The sequence below is a fragment of the Papio anubis genome, chromosome 9, assembly GCF_008728515.1.
Source record: "Papio anubis isolate 15944 chromosome 9, Panubis1.0, whole genome shotgun sequence".
Classification (NCBI taxonomy): domain Eukaryota; kingdom Metazoa; phylum Chordata; class Mammalia; order Primates; family Cercopithecidae; genus Papio; species Papio anubis.
The window spans coordinates 115,555,282-115,571,179 of NC_044984.1; the positions used below are offsets into that span (position 1 = coordinate 115,555,282).

At 44.4% G+C, this 15,898-nt stretch overlaps 1 protein-coding gene across 2 annotated transcripts in view; it reads left to right on the forward strand.

Annotated features, from left to right (window-relative positions):
• Positions 1-14,256, forward strand: part of P2RX7 (purinergic receptor P2X 7) — a 53,721-nt gene extending 39,465 nt beyond the window's left edge. The window contains exons 9-13 of one of the 2 annotated variants that reach the window (XM_031650826.1): positions 755-845; positions 2,527-2,592; positions 2,677-2,826; positions 5,848-5,949; positions 10,543-14,256. In XM_031650826.1, coding sequence (XP_031506686.1) covers positions 755-845; positions 2,527-2,592; positions 2,677-2,826; positions 5,848-5,949; positions 10,543-11,040 — 907 coding nt within the window. In that variant the 3' untranslated portion in view covers positions 11,041-14,256. The remainder of the gene's footprint in view (positions 1-754; positions 846-2,526; positions 2,593-2,676; positions 2,827-5,847; positions 5,950-10,542) is intronic. The other variant, XM_031650825.1, reaches the window with a different exon arrangement.
• Positions 14,257-15,898: the final 1,642 nt, after the last annotated feature.

Consider the following 15,898-nt stretch of genomic DNA (forward strand, 5'->3'; position numbering starts at 1 on the left):
GGTGTGCCTGTCCCCAGTCCAGTAATTAGTATCTAAGATTTACCACCATCCACTCCCGCTTTGTTCTAGATGCCAAACCTCTTCTTCCCCCTTAAGGAATAGTCATATTGCTTGAAGTTATTTTTTTTAAAATTTATCTGCTTGTTGTTAATCCTGTATTGTTTTAAGATGTGCATTTTAATCTTAAGCGACAAGCTGATTTTCCGTCACTCTGAGATGATGCAAGTACAGGCGGTGACACGGGGAGGGGGATGCTCTTTGGTTCCAGGTGGTTGGAGAGAGTCACCCAGGGCTTTGGATTGTGTTCCTTCCCCTGCCACCTGTCACAGAGCCAGGGGACAGACCAGGAGGACTAGATGGGCCACTGTTTTGGCTTTTCCTTCCATAAAATACCAGCATTTTTTGCCAGATGCAGTGGCTTATGCCTGTAACCCCAGCACTTTGGGAACCTGAGGCAGGCAAATCACTTGAGCTCAGGGGTTCAAGACCAGCCTGGGCAACACGGCAAAAGCCCATCTCTACAAAAAATACAAAAAATTAGCCGAGCATGGTGCTGCATGCCTGTAGTCCCACCTGCCTGGGAGACTGAGGTGGGAGAATCTCCTGAGCCTAGGAAGTCAAGGCTGCAGTGAGCGGTAATCCCGGTGCTGCACTCCAGCCTGGGCAACAGAGTGAAACCCTGTCTCAAAAAAAACCCCAAAAGCCCAACACCTTCAAAGAGATCTTATAAATACAGATCCTTTTCTTCCTACAGATATGCCAAGTACTACAAGGAAAACAATGTTGAGAAACGGACTCTGATAAAAGTCTTTGGGATCCGTTTTGATATCCTGGTTTTTGGCACCGTAAGTCTCCTTTCCCAGCTCCGGGCACCGGTATCGTATGACTGTGTCCTAATTACTGCTGTGGGGCCTCCATGGAGGAAAGGGTTTTGGTCACAGCCATTAGCTAGCACTGGGCATTTCGCACATGGCATAAAAGAGGAAGAAGATGTCCTCGGGGTGCTGTCCCTGAATGAGTCATCTGACGAGTACAGGAGTGGGCCTGGAAAGCAATTCTAACATTCGGCTTTAAAAATACTCTGACACTTAACAAGAGGGAGAAAGAAATCTCCTGTAAAATAATTTGTAAGTAACAGAATCCAATTCAAATTGGCTTAAGGGGAAAAAAAAAAAAAATGTTTTCAGTGGGCTTTTTTGGGTTCACATAACTGAAAAAATTCCAGGGGTTATTTTTAAGCTACAAGCATGGTTGGATCAATCCAGGTGTTAAAACAACAACATCATCATCAAGAACTTGCCACCCTCTGTGTCTTATATACGTCCTGCTCGGTCTTGGCATCATCCCCAGACCAGCCATCTCTCTATGAAGGTATCAAGCAGCACCTTCGATCTGACCGGTTTAGCAACCTCAGTGAAAAGAAAATGCCTCTTTGCCAGAAGGTTCAGCAAAGGTCTCAGACAAATGTCATCGGCTCTGATTGGCCCACTATGGATGACATGCCCACCGCTGAACTAATCACTGTGACCAGGGTCATGCCATACTCCCAATGGTTGGTCTCGAACCAACCCTAACCCAGCTCAGGGGCCAGCGGAGAGGCCAACACCTCAGCCCCTTCAACACACACACACACACACACACACACACACACACACACACACACACACACACACTACATGGACTGAAAAGAAAATTGGAGTGTTGCCCTCTGAAGACAGAAGGAAAAGATGCCAGGTATGCAAAAATCAACATATCCCACGACATGGTATCCAAGAGCATGTTATCTATGTAAGATGGTGATAAGCAGGACGAGAAGCAATGACATATACCTGAAAGAATGCAAAGACCACCAGGAATAAAAACCACGAGGCTGGGCCGGGCACAGTGGCTCACGCCTGTAATCCAAGCTCTTTGGAAGGCTGAGGCGGGTGGATCACGAGGTCAGGAGTTCAAGACCAGCCTGGCCAACATGGTGAAACCCTGTCTCTACTAAAAATGCAAAAAATTAGGTGGGTGTGGTAGTGGGTGCCTGTCATCCCAGCTACTTGGGAGGCTGAGGCAGGAGAATCACTTGAACCCAGGAGGTGGAGCTTGCAGTGAGCTGAGATCACGCCACTGCACTCCAGCCAGGGCAATAGTGCAAGACTCTGTCTCAAAAAAAAAAAAAAAAATCACGAGGCCACCCAGACATTCCTTCCCTCTGTTTCTGAAGTAATGTCAAACCTTTTGGAGAAGAAGCTTGTCTGAAATCCTCACCTTGTATGAAGAAATGACAGCCCTTCGGTGGGTCTCTCTTTAACGTGTGGGCCCCAGTGCTTGTTCATGTAAAACCTTTATGGGTCTAAGCACACCCTGCACGGCTGAAGCAGGATGCCTGCGTAGTCTCTGCCTCTGCCAGCACTTGAATGCGTCTATCCAAGTCACAGTAGGAGGCTCCGCTCCCTGATAGAACCAAGCATTGCACGCTGAAGCAAAAGAGCGCTGCTCTGAATTTCACCTGAGTAAACTCTCCCACTCTGTTTTTAGGGAGGAAAATTTGACATTATCCAGCTGGTTGTGTACATCGGCTCAACCCTCTCCTACTTCGGTCTGGTAAGAGATTCTCTTTTCCGCGCATTAGGAAAATGGTTTAGAGAAGGAAGTTACTAACGTGGCGCTTGTCTGCGTTTTCCACAGGCCACTGTGTTCATTGACTTCCTCATCAACACTTACTCCAGTAACTACTGTCGCTCCCATGTTTATCCCTGGTGCAAGTGCTGTCAGCCCTGTGTGGTCAACGAATACTACTACAGGAAGAAGTGCGAGTCCGTTGTGGAGCCAAAGCCGGTGAGGCCGCTGTGTTCACAGGACACCAAGACACGGAGAGATTCCGTGAAATCACTGAGCAATGAACGAAAGTTAGGCCCAAATCACAGGCTTCATCCTGTAGTGGATACGTCTCTGGGCTCTACCCCGATCAACCAACTCTCAGATAAATTCTTGGGTCTTAGAGAAGAACAGAAACAAAAAATGGAGGGGCAAGATAGAGGGAAGGCAATTTTATACATCCAGGACTTGCCAATTTTGTCATTTATTTATTTATTTATTTTCAGATGGAGTCTTGCTCTATCACCCAGGCTGGAGTGCCTCCCAGGTTTAAGTGATTCTCCTGCCTCAACCTCCCAAGTAGCTGGGACCACAAGTACACACCACCACACCCAGCTACTTTTTATATTTTTAGTAGAGACAGTGTTTAGCTATGTTGGCCAGGCTGGTCTCAAACTCCTGACTTCAAATGATCCACCCACTCTGCCAGCCACAGTGCTGAGATTACAAGTGTAAGCCCCTGAGCCCAGTCTGATTTGTCATTTATTAAACTGGTATAGCCAAAAAAAAAAGAAAAGAATAACGACTTTAGAGAACAATTTGGCAGTGACTAATGTTTAAATGGGACATACTTTACAGCCTGGCACTTTCAGTTCTCCATACCTGCCCTAGAAAAATACTCACATGAGTACCCAAGCAATACACGAGTGCAAGATGTACAAAGCAGGATTGTTTATTAAATTAAATTACCAATCATATATGATTATTAACAGTGAAGAAATAGCATCTAACCAAATATCCAACAGGTGAATGGTGAAAGAAACTATGGTAAATTCATAGAAAGGAATACCAGGCACCAGTTAAAAAAAATGAGATAGATAATAATAATGGCAAACACTTACACAGCACTTCTAAATGCTTTATACATTAACTCACTGAATCTTCACAACAACCTGATGTAGACAGATGCTACTATTATCTCTTTCTGTGGATGAGGAAATTGAGCTACAGGAAGGTTAAATAATTGGCCCAAGGCTGGGCACAGTGGCTCATGCTTGTAATCCCAACACTTTGGGAGGCTGAGGCAGGCAGATCACTTGAGGTCAAGAGTTCGAGACCAGCCTTGCCAACATGGTGAAACCCCATCTCTACTAAAAATACAAAAATTAGCCAGGCATGGTGGTGCACGCCTGAAGTCTCAGCTGCTTGGGAGGCTGAGGCAGGAGAATTGCTTGAACCTAGTTGGCAGAGGTTGCAGTGAGCCAAGATTATACCATTGCACTCCAGCCTGGGTGACAGAGGGAAACTCTGTCTCAAAAAAAAAATTATAGGGCTTGACAAGAGCAGATCTCCAAGACATTTGTTAAAAGAAAAAAAAAATCACTTGGACTCAGGAAGGGGAACATCACACACCGGGGCCTATCATGGGGAGGGGGGAGGGGGGAGGGATTGCATTGGGAGTTACACCTGATGTAAATGACGAGTTGATGGGTGCTGACGAGTTGATGGGTGCAGCACAGCAACATGGCACAAGTATACATATGTAACAAACCTGCACGTTATGCACATGTACCCTAGAACTTAAAGTATAATAATAATAATAAATAAATTTAAAAAAAGAAAAAAAAGAAAACTGTAGAGCAATATATATTATATGATATATAGGATAAAAAACCACTAGACACAGAAGCTAATCTATATATTTTCTGCATGTATATTCTATATATACAGAAGTGTACACACACACACATATACATATGTGTGGTTGTATATATGTACACAAAATTGTACCAGTGGCTGCTTCTGGAAAGGAGCTTAGGTGGAGGAGTAGTCAAAGAGATTTCAGCATCATCTGTACTGTTTTGATTTGATTAATCCATTGGACTTTATTAAGCAGGTCCTCTGCATTCAACTCCATGATTTTCCCCAAAAAGAAATCTCTGGTACCTAAAAACAAAGGTGATTCGCTGGACGCGGTGGCTCACGCCTGTAATCCCAGCACTTTGGGAGGCCAAGGTGGGCGGATCACCTGAGGTCAGGAGTTCAAAACCAGCCTGGCCAACATGGAGAAACCCCGTCTCTACTAAAAATACAAAAAAGTAGTGGGGTGTGGTGGCACATGCCTGTAATCCCAGCTTCTCCAGAGGCTGAGGCAGGAGAATCACTTGAACCCAGAAGGTGGAGGTTGCAGTGAGTCAGGATCGCGCCATTGCACTCCAGCCTGGGCAACAAGAGCCAGCAACATGATTGTCCTGTTCCAGCAGCTGAATGCACAATTCACTGTCCATTGTATATGCATTCACAATTTGAAATAAAAGTTCATCTTTACAGCTAAAACTAATCACTACTTAATGGCCCAAGATGAGATGAAATTTAACAAACATATAAATAATTTAAGTTGCAATAGTACAACTTTCTGGAGATACTGAATCTAGAGTTACTGAAATTGAGATAATACCACAAAGAAATTGTACGCAGCAATTGGGGGATCCAATGTAAAAACATTAAGCAGTAAGCTGTGGCTATGTTGAATTTACAAATTAAGATGCATGGGGTTCTGCCCAGCGCGGTGGCTCATGCCTGTAATTCCAGCACTTTGGGAGGCCAAAGTGGGGGGATCACCTGAAGTCGGGAGTTCAAGACCAGCCTGCCCAACATGGAGAAACCCCATCTCCACTAAAAATACAAAATTAACTGGGCGTGGAGGTGCATGCCTGTAATCCCAGCTACTCAGGAGGCTGAGGCAGCAGAATCACTTGAACCTGGGAGGCGGAGGTTGCAGTGAGCCAAGATCGCGCCACTGCACTCCAGCCTGGGCAACAAGAGCAAACTCCGTCTCAAAAAAAGAAAAAAAAAGCATGGGGTTCCATTTCTGATTTACCTTTAGACTCAGAAATCATTTATTCTTGGTCAATGAGAGGTTTGAGCCAGTTTGTTCAATAGTCTATCATTTGGCAAATAGGAATTACAATTGCCTTTAGATAGGCAATTCTTGATAATTCTGTACAAAAATGGGTAAACTTTTAAACCGTCTTTTCCTAGACATTAAAGTATGTGTCCTTTGTGGATGAATCCCACATTAGGATGGTGAACCAGAAGCTACTAGGGAGAAGTCTGCAACATGTCAAGGGCCAAGAAGTCCCAGTAAGTTAAACCATTTTGTCTTTATTTTTTAAAGAAAATTTACTATTAAATATAAACCCATCTAGAAACATGTACAAATCAAAACTGATGGATTTGAACAAAGTAAACATACTCATGTAACCAGCACTCAGATTAAACAACTGAAAATTACTAGCAGGAGTCCCTTTTATGCCCTGCTCCAATCACTACCCTTTCTGTTTTTTTTAATTTTTAAAATTTGGCTGGGCATGGTGGCTCACACCTGCAATCCCAGCACTTTGGGAGGCCAAGGCAGGTGGATCACTTGAGGTCAGGAGTTCAAGACCAACCTGGCCAACATGGTGAAACCCTGTCTCTACTAAAAATACAAAAATCAGCCAGGTGGTGTGGTGGCATACATGTAATCCCAGCTACTCAGGAGGCTGAGGCAGGAGAATCGCTTGAACCCAGGAGGTGGAGGTTGCAGTGAGCCGAGATTGTGCCACTGCACTCCAGCCTGGGTGACAGAGCAAGACTCCATCTCAAAAAAAATAGAGAAAAAAATGTATATTTTTAAATTACAAACGAGGTGTCACTACGTTACCCAGGATGGTCTCAAGCAATCCTCCCGCCTCAGCTCTACCAAGTCCACCCAACTGCCCTCTCTTAAAAGTAGTCATTATCCTGTATCCAAAGATTAATTTTACTTTCTGCTAGAATTTTCTAAAAGTTGAATCATGTAGTGTGTAAGTGGTACATACTCGGTTGAGTGTCTGGCTTCCTTTACTTAACATTATTTTTGCGAGAGTCGTTCATGACGCTGTGTATAGTTCATTCCCATTGTATAATTCCGTTTTATAAGCATCCAACTTACTCAGCCATCCTACTGTTGATGGACATTTGGGTAGTGTCCAGTTTGGGGCTAATGCCAATAACGCTGCTATGCTCAACATACGGTACTCTACTGGGCAGTTACCTAAGAGTGGAATTGCTGAGTCATAAGGCAGACATATATTCAGTTTTAGGAGATACTAACAAACAGTGCTACAAAATGGTTGTTCTTATTCGCACTCTCCCCAACAGTTCTGGCTGCTGGGCATCTTCAATTTCCTAGGGCTGAATTACCATACACTAAGCGGCTTAAACAACAGAAATGGCTGGTGGCTCACGCCTGTAATCCCAGCACTTTGGGAGGCCGAGGTGGGCAGATCACCTGAGGTCGGGAGTTTGAGACCAGCCTGACCAACATGGAGAAACCCCATCTCTACTAAAAATACCAAAATTAGCCAGGCATGGTAGCACATGCCTGTAATCCCAGCTGCTCGGGAGGCTGAGGCAGGATAATTGCTTGAACCTGGGAGGCAGATGTTGTGGTGAGCTGAGATCGCACCATTGCACTCCAGCCTAGGCAACAAGAGCAAAACTCCATCTCAAAAACAACAACAACAACAACAGAAACATTCTGTCACAGTTCTGGAGCCTAGAAGTCTGAAATTAAGGTGTTGGTAGGGCCCCTCTCTATCTGAAGGCTCTAGGGAGGAATCTTTCCTTGCCTCTTCCTGGCATCTAATGTTTTATGACATTGACCAGGACCTCCAGTACAATACTGAACAGAAATGGTAATAGCAGCCATCTCTGCCTCATTCCCTATCTTAGGGAGAAAGGCTTTTATACTTCACTATTCATTATACTATTTGCAGTAAGTTTTTGTTTGTTTGTTTGTTTGTTTTGAGATGCAGTCTCACTCTGACGCCCAGGCTAGAGTGCAGTAGTGCGATCTTGGCTCACCAAGACCTCTGCCTCCTGGGTTCAAGCAATCCTGCTGCCTCAGCCTCCCAAGTAGCTGAGATTACAGGTGTGTACTACCATGCCTGGCTAATTTTTGTGTTTTCAGTAGAGACAGAGTTTTGCCATGTTGGCCAGGCTGGTCTCCAACTCCTGACCACAGGTGACCTGCCCACCTCAGCCTCCCAAAGTGCTGGGATTACAGGAGTGAGCCACTGCATCCAGCCTGCAGTATGTTTTTAAGAATGTGCTATTAGGTCAGAAAATTCCCTTCTGTTTCTAGTTTGCTAAGCACTTTTACCATTAATGGATATTGATTTCTGAAATAATGTCTTATTTGTTTTCTTGCCGGGTACAGTGGCTCATGCCTGCAATCCCAACACTTTGAGAGGCCAAGGTGGGCAGATCACCTGAGGTCATAAGCTCGAGAACAGCCTGGCCAACATGGCGAAACCCTGTCTCTTTTAAAAGTACAAAAATTAGCCGGGCATGGTGGTGCACACCTGTAATCCCAGCTACTCAGGACTGAGGTGGGAGAATTGATTGAACCTGGGAGGTGGAGGCTGCAGTTAGCTGAGATCATGCCACTGCACTCTAGCCTGGGCAACAGAACAAGACTCCATCTCAAAAAAAAAAAAAAGTTTTTCTGCTCCTTTTGAAATACCAATGAGTTTTCTTCTTTTTTTCTGTTAGGTGGTGAATTGTACTGATTGATTTTCAAATATTAAGCCAACCTTGCATTCCTGAAGTAAACTCAATTTGAATGTGTTGTACTATTCTTTGTATTTATTGCTGAATTCCATTCACTAATATTTAGGATTTTTACATCTCTTCTTGAGAAAGACTGACCAAAGTGTTTCCATTCTAATGTTCTTATTGGATTTGTGTATGAAGTGAACTACAGTCATGTGTCACTTAATGATGGGGATATGTTCTGAAAAATGCATCAGTAGCTGATTCTGTGGTTGTCTGAATATCATAGACTCTATTTACACAAACCTAAATGGAATAGCCTATTATACACTTAGGTTACATGGTGTAGTCTATAGCTCCTAGGCTGCAAACCTGTACAGCATGTTACTGTACTGAATACTGTAAGCAACTATAACAGAATGGTAAGATTTGTATATCTAAATATAGAAAAGGTACAGTGAAAATATGATATATAAAGCTAAAAAATGGTACATCTGCATAGGGCACTTACCATGAATGGAGCTTGCAGGACTGAAAGTTGCTCTAGGTGAGTCGGTCAGTGAGTGAGTGGTGAGTGAATGTGAAAGCCTAGGTTGTTACTGTGCACTACAGTAGACTTCATAAACACTGTATGCTTAGGCTACACTAAATTTATTTCAAAATATTTCTCTTTCTTCAATAAATCAATCTTAGCTTACTGTGACTTTTTTACTTTATAAATTTTTAAATTTTTTAAACTTTGTACAGTGGTATAAAAATATTTTCTTTCTCAGCGGGTGTGGTAGCTCACGCTTACAATCCCAGCACTTTGGGAGGTCAAGGTGGGTGGATCACAAGGTCAGGAGATCGAGACCATCCTGGCCAACATGGTGAAACCCCGTCTCTACTAAAAATACAAAAAAATAGCCAGGCGTGGTGGTAGGCACCTGTTGTCCTAGCTACTTGGGAGGCTGAGGTAGGAGAATGGCATGAACCAAGGAGGCAGAGCTTGCAGTGAGCCAAGATCGTGCCACTGCACTCCAGCCTGGGTGACACAGCAAGACTCTATCTCAAAATAATAATAATAATAATAATAATTCTTTCTCTATATCTTTATTCTATATACTGTTTTCTATTTTTAACATTTTTTATTTTTATTTTTACTTTTTAAACATTTTTGTTAAAAACCAAGTCATGGCTGGGTGTGGTGGCTCACGCTTGTAATCCCAGCACTTTGGGAGGCTGAGGTGGGTGGATCACTCGAGGTCAGGAGTTCAACACCAGCCTGGCCAATGTGGTGAAACTCTGTCTCTACTAAAAATATAAAAATTAGCTGGGTGTGGTGGTGCACACCTGTAGTCCCGGCTACTCAGGAGGCTGAGGCAGAAGAATCGCTTGAATCCGGGAGGTGGAGGTTGCACTGAGCCGAGATCATGCCACTGCACTCCAGCCTGGGAAACAGAGCAAGACTCTGTCTAAAAAAAAAAAAAAAAAAAAAAAATTTCCGATAGTGCTAAGTCCTGGGAAGAATGTGGAATACCACAGTGTGATAAGGGAATCATGTGGGAGAAAAGCTGCTAGATAGGGTAGTCAGGACAGGAGGTGACATCTCAACAGAGGCCTAGCTTTTCTGAATTTCATTTTCCAAAATCTGTAAAATAGGCCGGGTGCAGTGGCTCATGCCTGTAATCCCAGCACTTTGGGAGGCTGAGGAGGGCAAATCACCTGAGGTCAGGAGTTCCAAACGAGCCTGGCCAATATGTTGAAATACCATTTCTACTAGAAATACAAAAGAATTAGCTGGACATGGTGGCGTACACCTGTAATCCAAGCTACTTAAGAGGCTAAGGCATGAAAATTGCCTGAACCTGGGAGGTGGAGGTTAGAGTGAGCTGAGAGGTCACACGACTGTGCTCCAGCCTAAGCGAGAGTGAGACCCTCTTTCAAAAAAAAATCTGTAAAATAGAGACAAGGATATATTACCTCACAAGCATCTTCAAAGGCTTGAATGCGGCAATGCTTACAGAACACATGCATGGTCCTGATATCTACACCTAATAAATGACGGCTACTATAACTCATGTAATATTAAATGTAACTTTGTAAGTTAATAAAATTAAAGAACCTAGAACCTGAGGGCTTGTCATTGCTAATAGGTTTGGAAACTTGCTTTTTCAGAGACCTGCAATGGACTTCACAGATTTGTCCAAGCTGCCCCTGGCCCTCCATGACCCACCCCCGATTCCTGGACAACCAGGGGAGATGCAGCCGCTTAGAGAGGAGGCGACTCCTAGATCCAGGGACAGCCCCGTCTGGTGCCAGTGTGGAAGCTGCCTTCCGTCCCAACTCCCCAAGAGCCACAGGTGCCTGGAGGAGCTGTGCTGCCGGAAAAAGCCAGGGGCCTGCATCACCACCTCAGAGCTGTTCAGGAAGCTGGTCCTGTCCAGACACGTCCTGCAGTTCCTCCTGCTCTACCAGGAGCCCTTGCTGGCGCTGGATGTGGATTCCACCAACAGCCGGCTGCGGCACTGTGCCTACAGGTGCTACGCCACCTGGCGCTTCGGCTCCCAGGACATGGCTGACTTTGCCATCCTGCCCAGCTGCTGCCGCTGGAGGATCCGAAAAGAGTTTCCCAAGAGTGAAGGGCAGTACAGTGGCTTCAAGAGTCCTTACTGAAGCCAGGCACCATGGCTCACGTCTGTAATCCCAGCCCTTTGGGAGGCCGAGGCAGGCAGATCACCTGAGGTTGGGAGTTGGAGACCAGCCTGGCTAACAAGGCAAAATCCCGTTTGTACTAAAAATACAAAAATCAGCCAGACATAGTGGTGTGCACCTGTAATCCCAGCTACTCGGGAGGCTGAGGCACGAGAATCACTTGAACCTGGGAGGCGGAGGTTGTAGTGAGCCGAGATTGTGCCACTGCACTCCAGCCTGGGAGGCACAGCAAACTGTCTCAAAAAAAAAAAAAGAGTCCTTACCGATAGCAGGGGCTGCAGTAGCCATATTAACATGACCTTTACTAGCAACTTGAACTTCACTTGCAAAGCTCTGTGGCCACAGTTTTAGCCAAAGGGAAATGTGCTTTCATCTTCTATAGCTCTCTGTGTCTGACAGCAAAGTGACCTGGTTAAACAAACCAGAATCCCTCTGCATAGACTGAGAGCAAACAGATTGAGATGTCAGTTTCAACTCTGTCCCTAGGAAGTTGTGTGACCCTAGGCCTCTCACCTCTGTGCCTCTGTCTCCTCGTTGCCCAACTACTATCTCAGAGATATTGTGAGGACAGATTGAGACAGACATTGCACATTAACTGTCTTGTTAATGTGTAAAGATCTACGTGAATGCAAAACATTTCATTATGAGGTCAGACTAGGATAATGTCCAACTAAAAACAAACCCTTTTCGTCCTGGTTGGAGAATGTAGAGGATTAAAGGTGGCCACCGATTCTTTGACACTCAAGTCCCCCAAGACTTAAGGGTTTATCTCCTCCCCTTGAGTATGGGTGGCTCTGATTGTTTTATCCAAAAGTGGAAGTGACATTGTGTCAGTTTCAGATCCTGGTCTTAAGAAGCTGACAGCTTCTACTTCCTGTCCCTTGGAACTCTTGCTATCCGGGAAGCCAGACTCCATTTAAAAGTCTGCCTATCCTGGCCAGACGTGGTGGCTCACATCTGTAATCCCAGCACTTCGGGAGACCAAGGCAGGCAGATCACTTAAAGTCAGGAGTCCGAGACCAGACTCGCCAACATGGTGAAACCATATCTCTAATAAAAATACAAAAATTATCTGGGCATGGTGGCGGGCACCTGTAGTCCTAGCTATCAGGAGGCTGAGACAGGAGAAACACTTGAACCTGGGAGGTGGAGTTGTATTGAGCTGAAATCGTGCCACTGCACTCCAGGTTGGGTGACAGAGTGAGACTCCATCTCAAAAAAAAAAAAGTCTGCCTATCCTGAGACCACCCTGCTGTGAGGAAGCCCAAGCAGCCATATGGACAGTGCCTGACCAGCCCCAGCTTTCAAGCCATCCAAGCCCAGTCACCAAACATGAGAGAGAAGAGGCCTTCAGGTGATTCTACTAACATATGACTGATACCACATGATACATCCCAAATGAGAACTGCCCCATAAATCCAGAAAACCAAATTGTTATCTTAAGTCACTAAGTTGTGGGCTTGTCTGTTCCACAGCAACAGATAACTGGAACAGAGAGCAAGCCTGACGAATGGGCACACAGACTCAGCCCATACCTTCCCTGGTTCTAATGTTCTTAGGGAGCCCAGACTAACCCTGGAACTCTCAGGAACTTAGGTTTCCACTGGACAGTTCTAGAAGGGCTATGGACCAAATCAGGTAACTCACCAGACCAGCCTTGGAATCTATCAAATCTAACTGCTGAGCTACACAATGCATTCCAATCCTCATCACAATTCTATGACTGAAGGCTGGATGCAGTGGCTCAAGCCTGTAATCCCAGCACTTTGGTAGGCCGAGGCGGGTGGATCACCTGAAGTCAGGAGTTCGAGACCAGCCTGGCCAACATGGTGAAACCCTGTCTCTACTAAGAATACAAAAATTAGATGGGCGTGGTGGTGGGCGCCTGTAATCCCAGCTACTTGGGAGGCTGAGTCAGGAGAATCTCTTGAACCTGGAAGGTGGAGGTTGCAATGAACCAAGATAGTGCCACTGCACTCCAGCCTGGACGACAGAGCAAGACTCTGTCTCGAAAACAAAAAACAAAACAAAACAAAACAATTCCATGACTGAAAGTGACTAAAAAGCTGCCTTTATGCCATTAACACCCTGCACTTTGCAGCCAATCAGAACTGACGCAGTCTGGGTGCTAGCTACTTCAACCCACACCTTTACCATTTCCACACATCAACTGCCGAGAATATGAAAATGCAGTGACAGGTTTTAGGATCCTGCTTCAGATTTTCCTTTTCCTGGTTTGGTCACTAGAGTTGGCTATTTATCTGTTTCTAAACAACTGCCATTTTATCGAATAGTTTAGAGACCACTATTAAATATTGTGACTGATCAAAGATCTGTGAATTTTTTTATACATATTCTAAGAGTTACCATTTTGATACCTTTTAAAAACCAGCAGCTTTCTACTATATTCATGTAAGACAGCATGAATAAAAATGTTTTTTGATACAGGGTTTTATCTGGCTTTAAACTCAGGAACCAAGTTAATTATGCCAGATTGAACTTTGATTTTTACTACCTTTTCAAAGACATTTTAAAAAGTGGATAATTATACGTACATAATATGCATAATAGTTCTTTGGAGCTGACATTTCTTTACTCCACGAATTCTATGCTACTGTTACATCTTTCCGTTCTGATGGCCTCTGGGCCTTTGTACCTTTGTCTTTGGTGCCTTATTCCTAGTATGTTTCTATCACCTTAATGAGGCCGCAGACGGAGTCAGAATGTGAAATTACAAATAATCACTGGATCCATCTACTGTTTTCCATCACCTGCCCCACTGATGCTCTGGGTAAGACAGTGATGTGTCACTTCAACTGTGTGTAATATGTCAGACACGTCCTATAATAACAGGCGTCATATTTGTATTCTTATTTTTAGTTTACTGTAGAAAATAATGGCATCACCAAAGGTAATGAGAGTTTTTGTAGGATCTGTTTTCTTATACTTAAAGACAGTCTTCTGTTATGGTAATTGCCAGTATTCATGGCTTCCTCTCTGCGTCAGAAGAGAAGGGATCTGCTTTCTCTTGGCTGATTTCACATAGTATTGGTAATAGACTTGCATTTCTCTTTCTAAAGGGGAATAACTTTTTAAACCCTTCCTGATTTTAGCCTGGCAATGTAAGTGTCCTTAATGTGACTGTTTTGATAATTAAAAAAAAAAAAAAAAGTATAATTTGTTTATTTAAATCTTTCCTTTCTTTTCAGAAGGTCCCCAAATCACAGTTAACTCATTCATGGACGCATTCATTCAACAACTATTCAATGAGGCACCCTCTAGAGACTAAGGATAAATAAGGTTGCCAGTCTCATGGAGATATGAGGAGATGGAAATTAATCAAATAATTCAAGCAAATGGAATCTTGCAACTTGTGCTGAGTATCATGGTGAAGAGGCAAATGATGGCATGAGAGCTTATAGTAGGGGAATTTGGCCTATTTGGGAAGATCAGCCTACCTGAGGAAGGAATATTTTAGCTAAAATCTGAAGGATGAGTACTACTTAACTAGTGAGTGGGGGAGGAAAGAGCATTCTAGCAGAGAGAACAGTATGTGCAAAGGTCCTGAGGCAGGAAAAGCAGAGCAGGTTTTTAGAACTTAAAGGAGACCTATATGACTGTGCCATAAACAGTACAGGGAAGTAAAGCATGAGTCACAGTTGGACAAGCAGGCAGGGGCTAGGAGCCTGTGGGCCATGGTAGAGTTTGTCTTTATCCTAAGACTTAAGCCAGGTAAGGGTTCTAATCAGGAGCCTGTTAAGATCACATTTAATTTTTATTTTTATTTATTTATTTTTATTTTATTTTATTTTTTTTGAGATGGAGTCTTGCTCTGTTGCCCAGGCTGGAGTGCAGTGGCTCAACCTTAGCTCACTGCAACCTCTGCCTCCTGGGTTCAAGTGATTCTCCTGCCTCAGCCTCTTGAGTGTCTGGGATTACAGGCGCCTGCCACCACGCCCAGCTAATTTTTGTATTTTTAATAGAGATGGGGTTTCACCATGTTGGCCAGGCTGGTCTCGAATGCCTGACCTCGAGTGATCTGCTGGCCTCAGCCTCCCACAATGCTGGGATTACAAGCATGAGCCACCATACCCAGCCTTATTTTTTATTCTATTCTATTTTGAGATGGAGTTTCACTCTTGTTTCCCAGGCTGGAGTGCAATGGCACTATCTCAGCTCACTGCAACCTCTACTTCCTGGGTTCAATCAATTCTCCTGCCTCAGCCTCCTGAGTAGCCAGGATTATAGGCACCTGCCATCATGCCCGGCTAATTTTTATATTTTTAGTAGAGACGGAGTTTCTCCATGTTGGCCAGGCTGGTCCTGAATGCCTGACCTTAAGTGATCCACTGGCCTTGGCCTCCCAAAGTGCTGGGATTACAGGCGTGAGCCACCGTGCCCAGCCACCATATTAATGTTTAAAAGATCACTGTGATCGCTGTGTGGAAAATGAGCTGGGAGTGGTGGTGGATATAGTTTTTGTTTCAGTCTTTCGCTACTCCATGAAACATTTGCCCCACATATGCAGCCACATCGAATGTTTTTCTTTTCTCCCCTCCTCTTCCTCTTGGGAAGTCACCAAAAAAAAAAAGAAAGGAAAAAAAAATCAGCAGCAAGAGAAAAGGAGGAAAAGTTGTGGTGTGCCTTGAATTTTGGAATGGCTCCTGTCCCAGGCTGGCAGGGATGAGTCTGCATGTTGAGCTACAGATCACAGGAAGGAGTGCACCAAATCAGGAGACGAAGGGCAGTCAGCAGGACCCACTGGCTACCCACCCTGCGGTGTAAGGCCTAAAATCAAGCTCTAATATGAGGTGCTGCC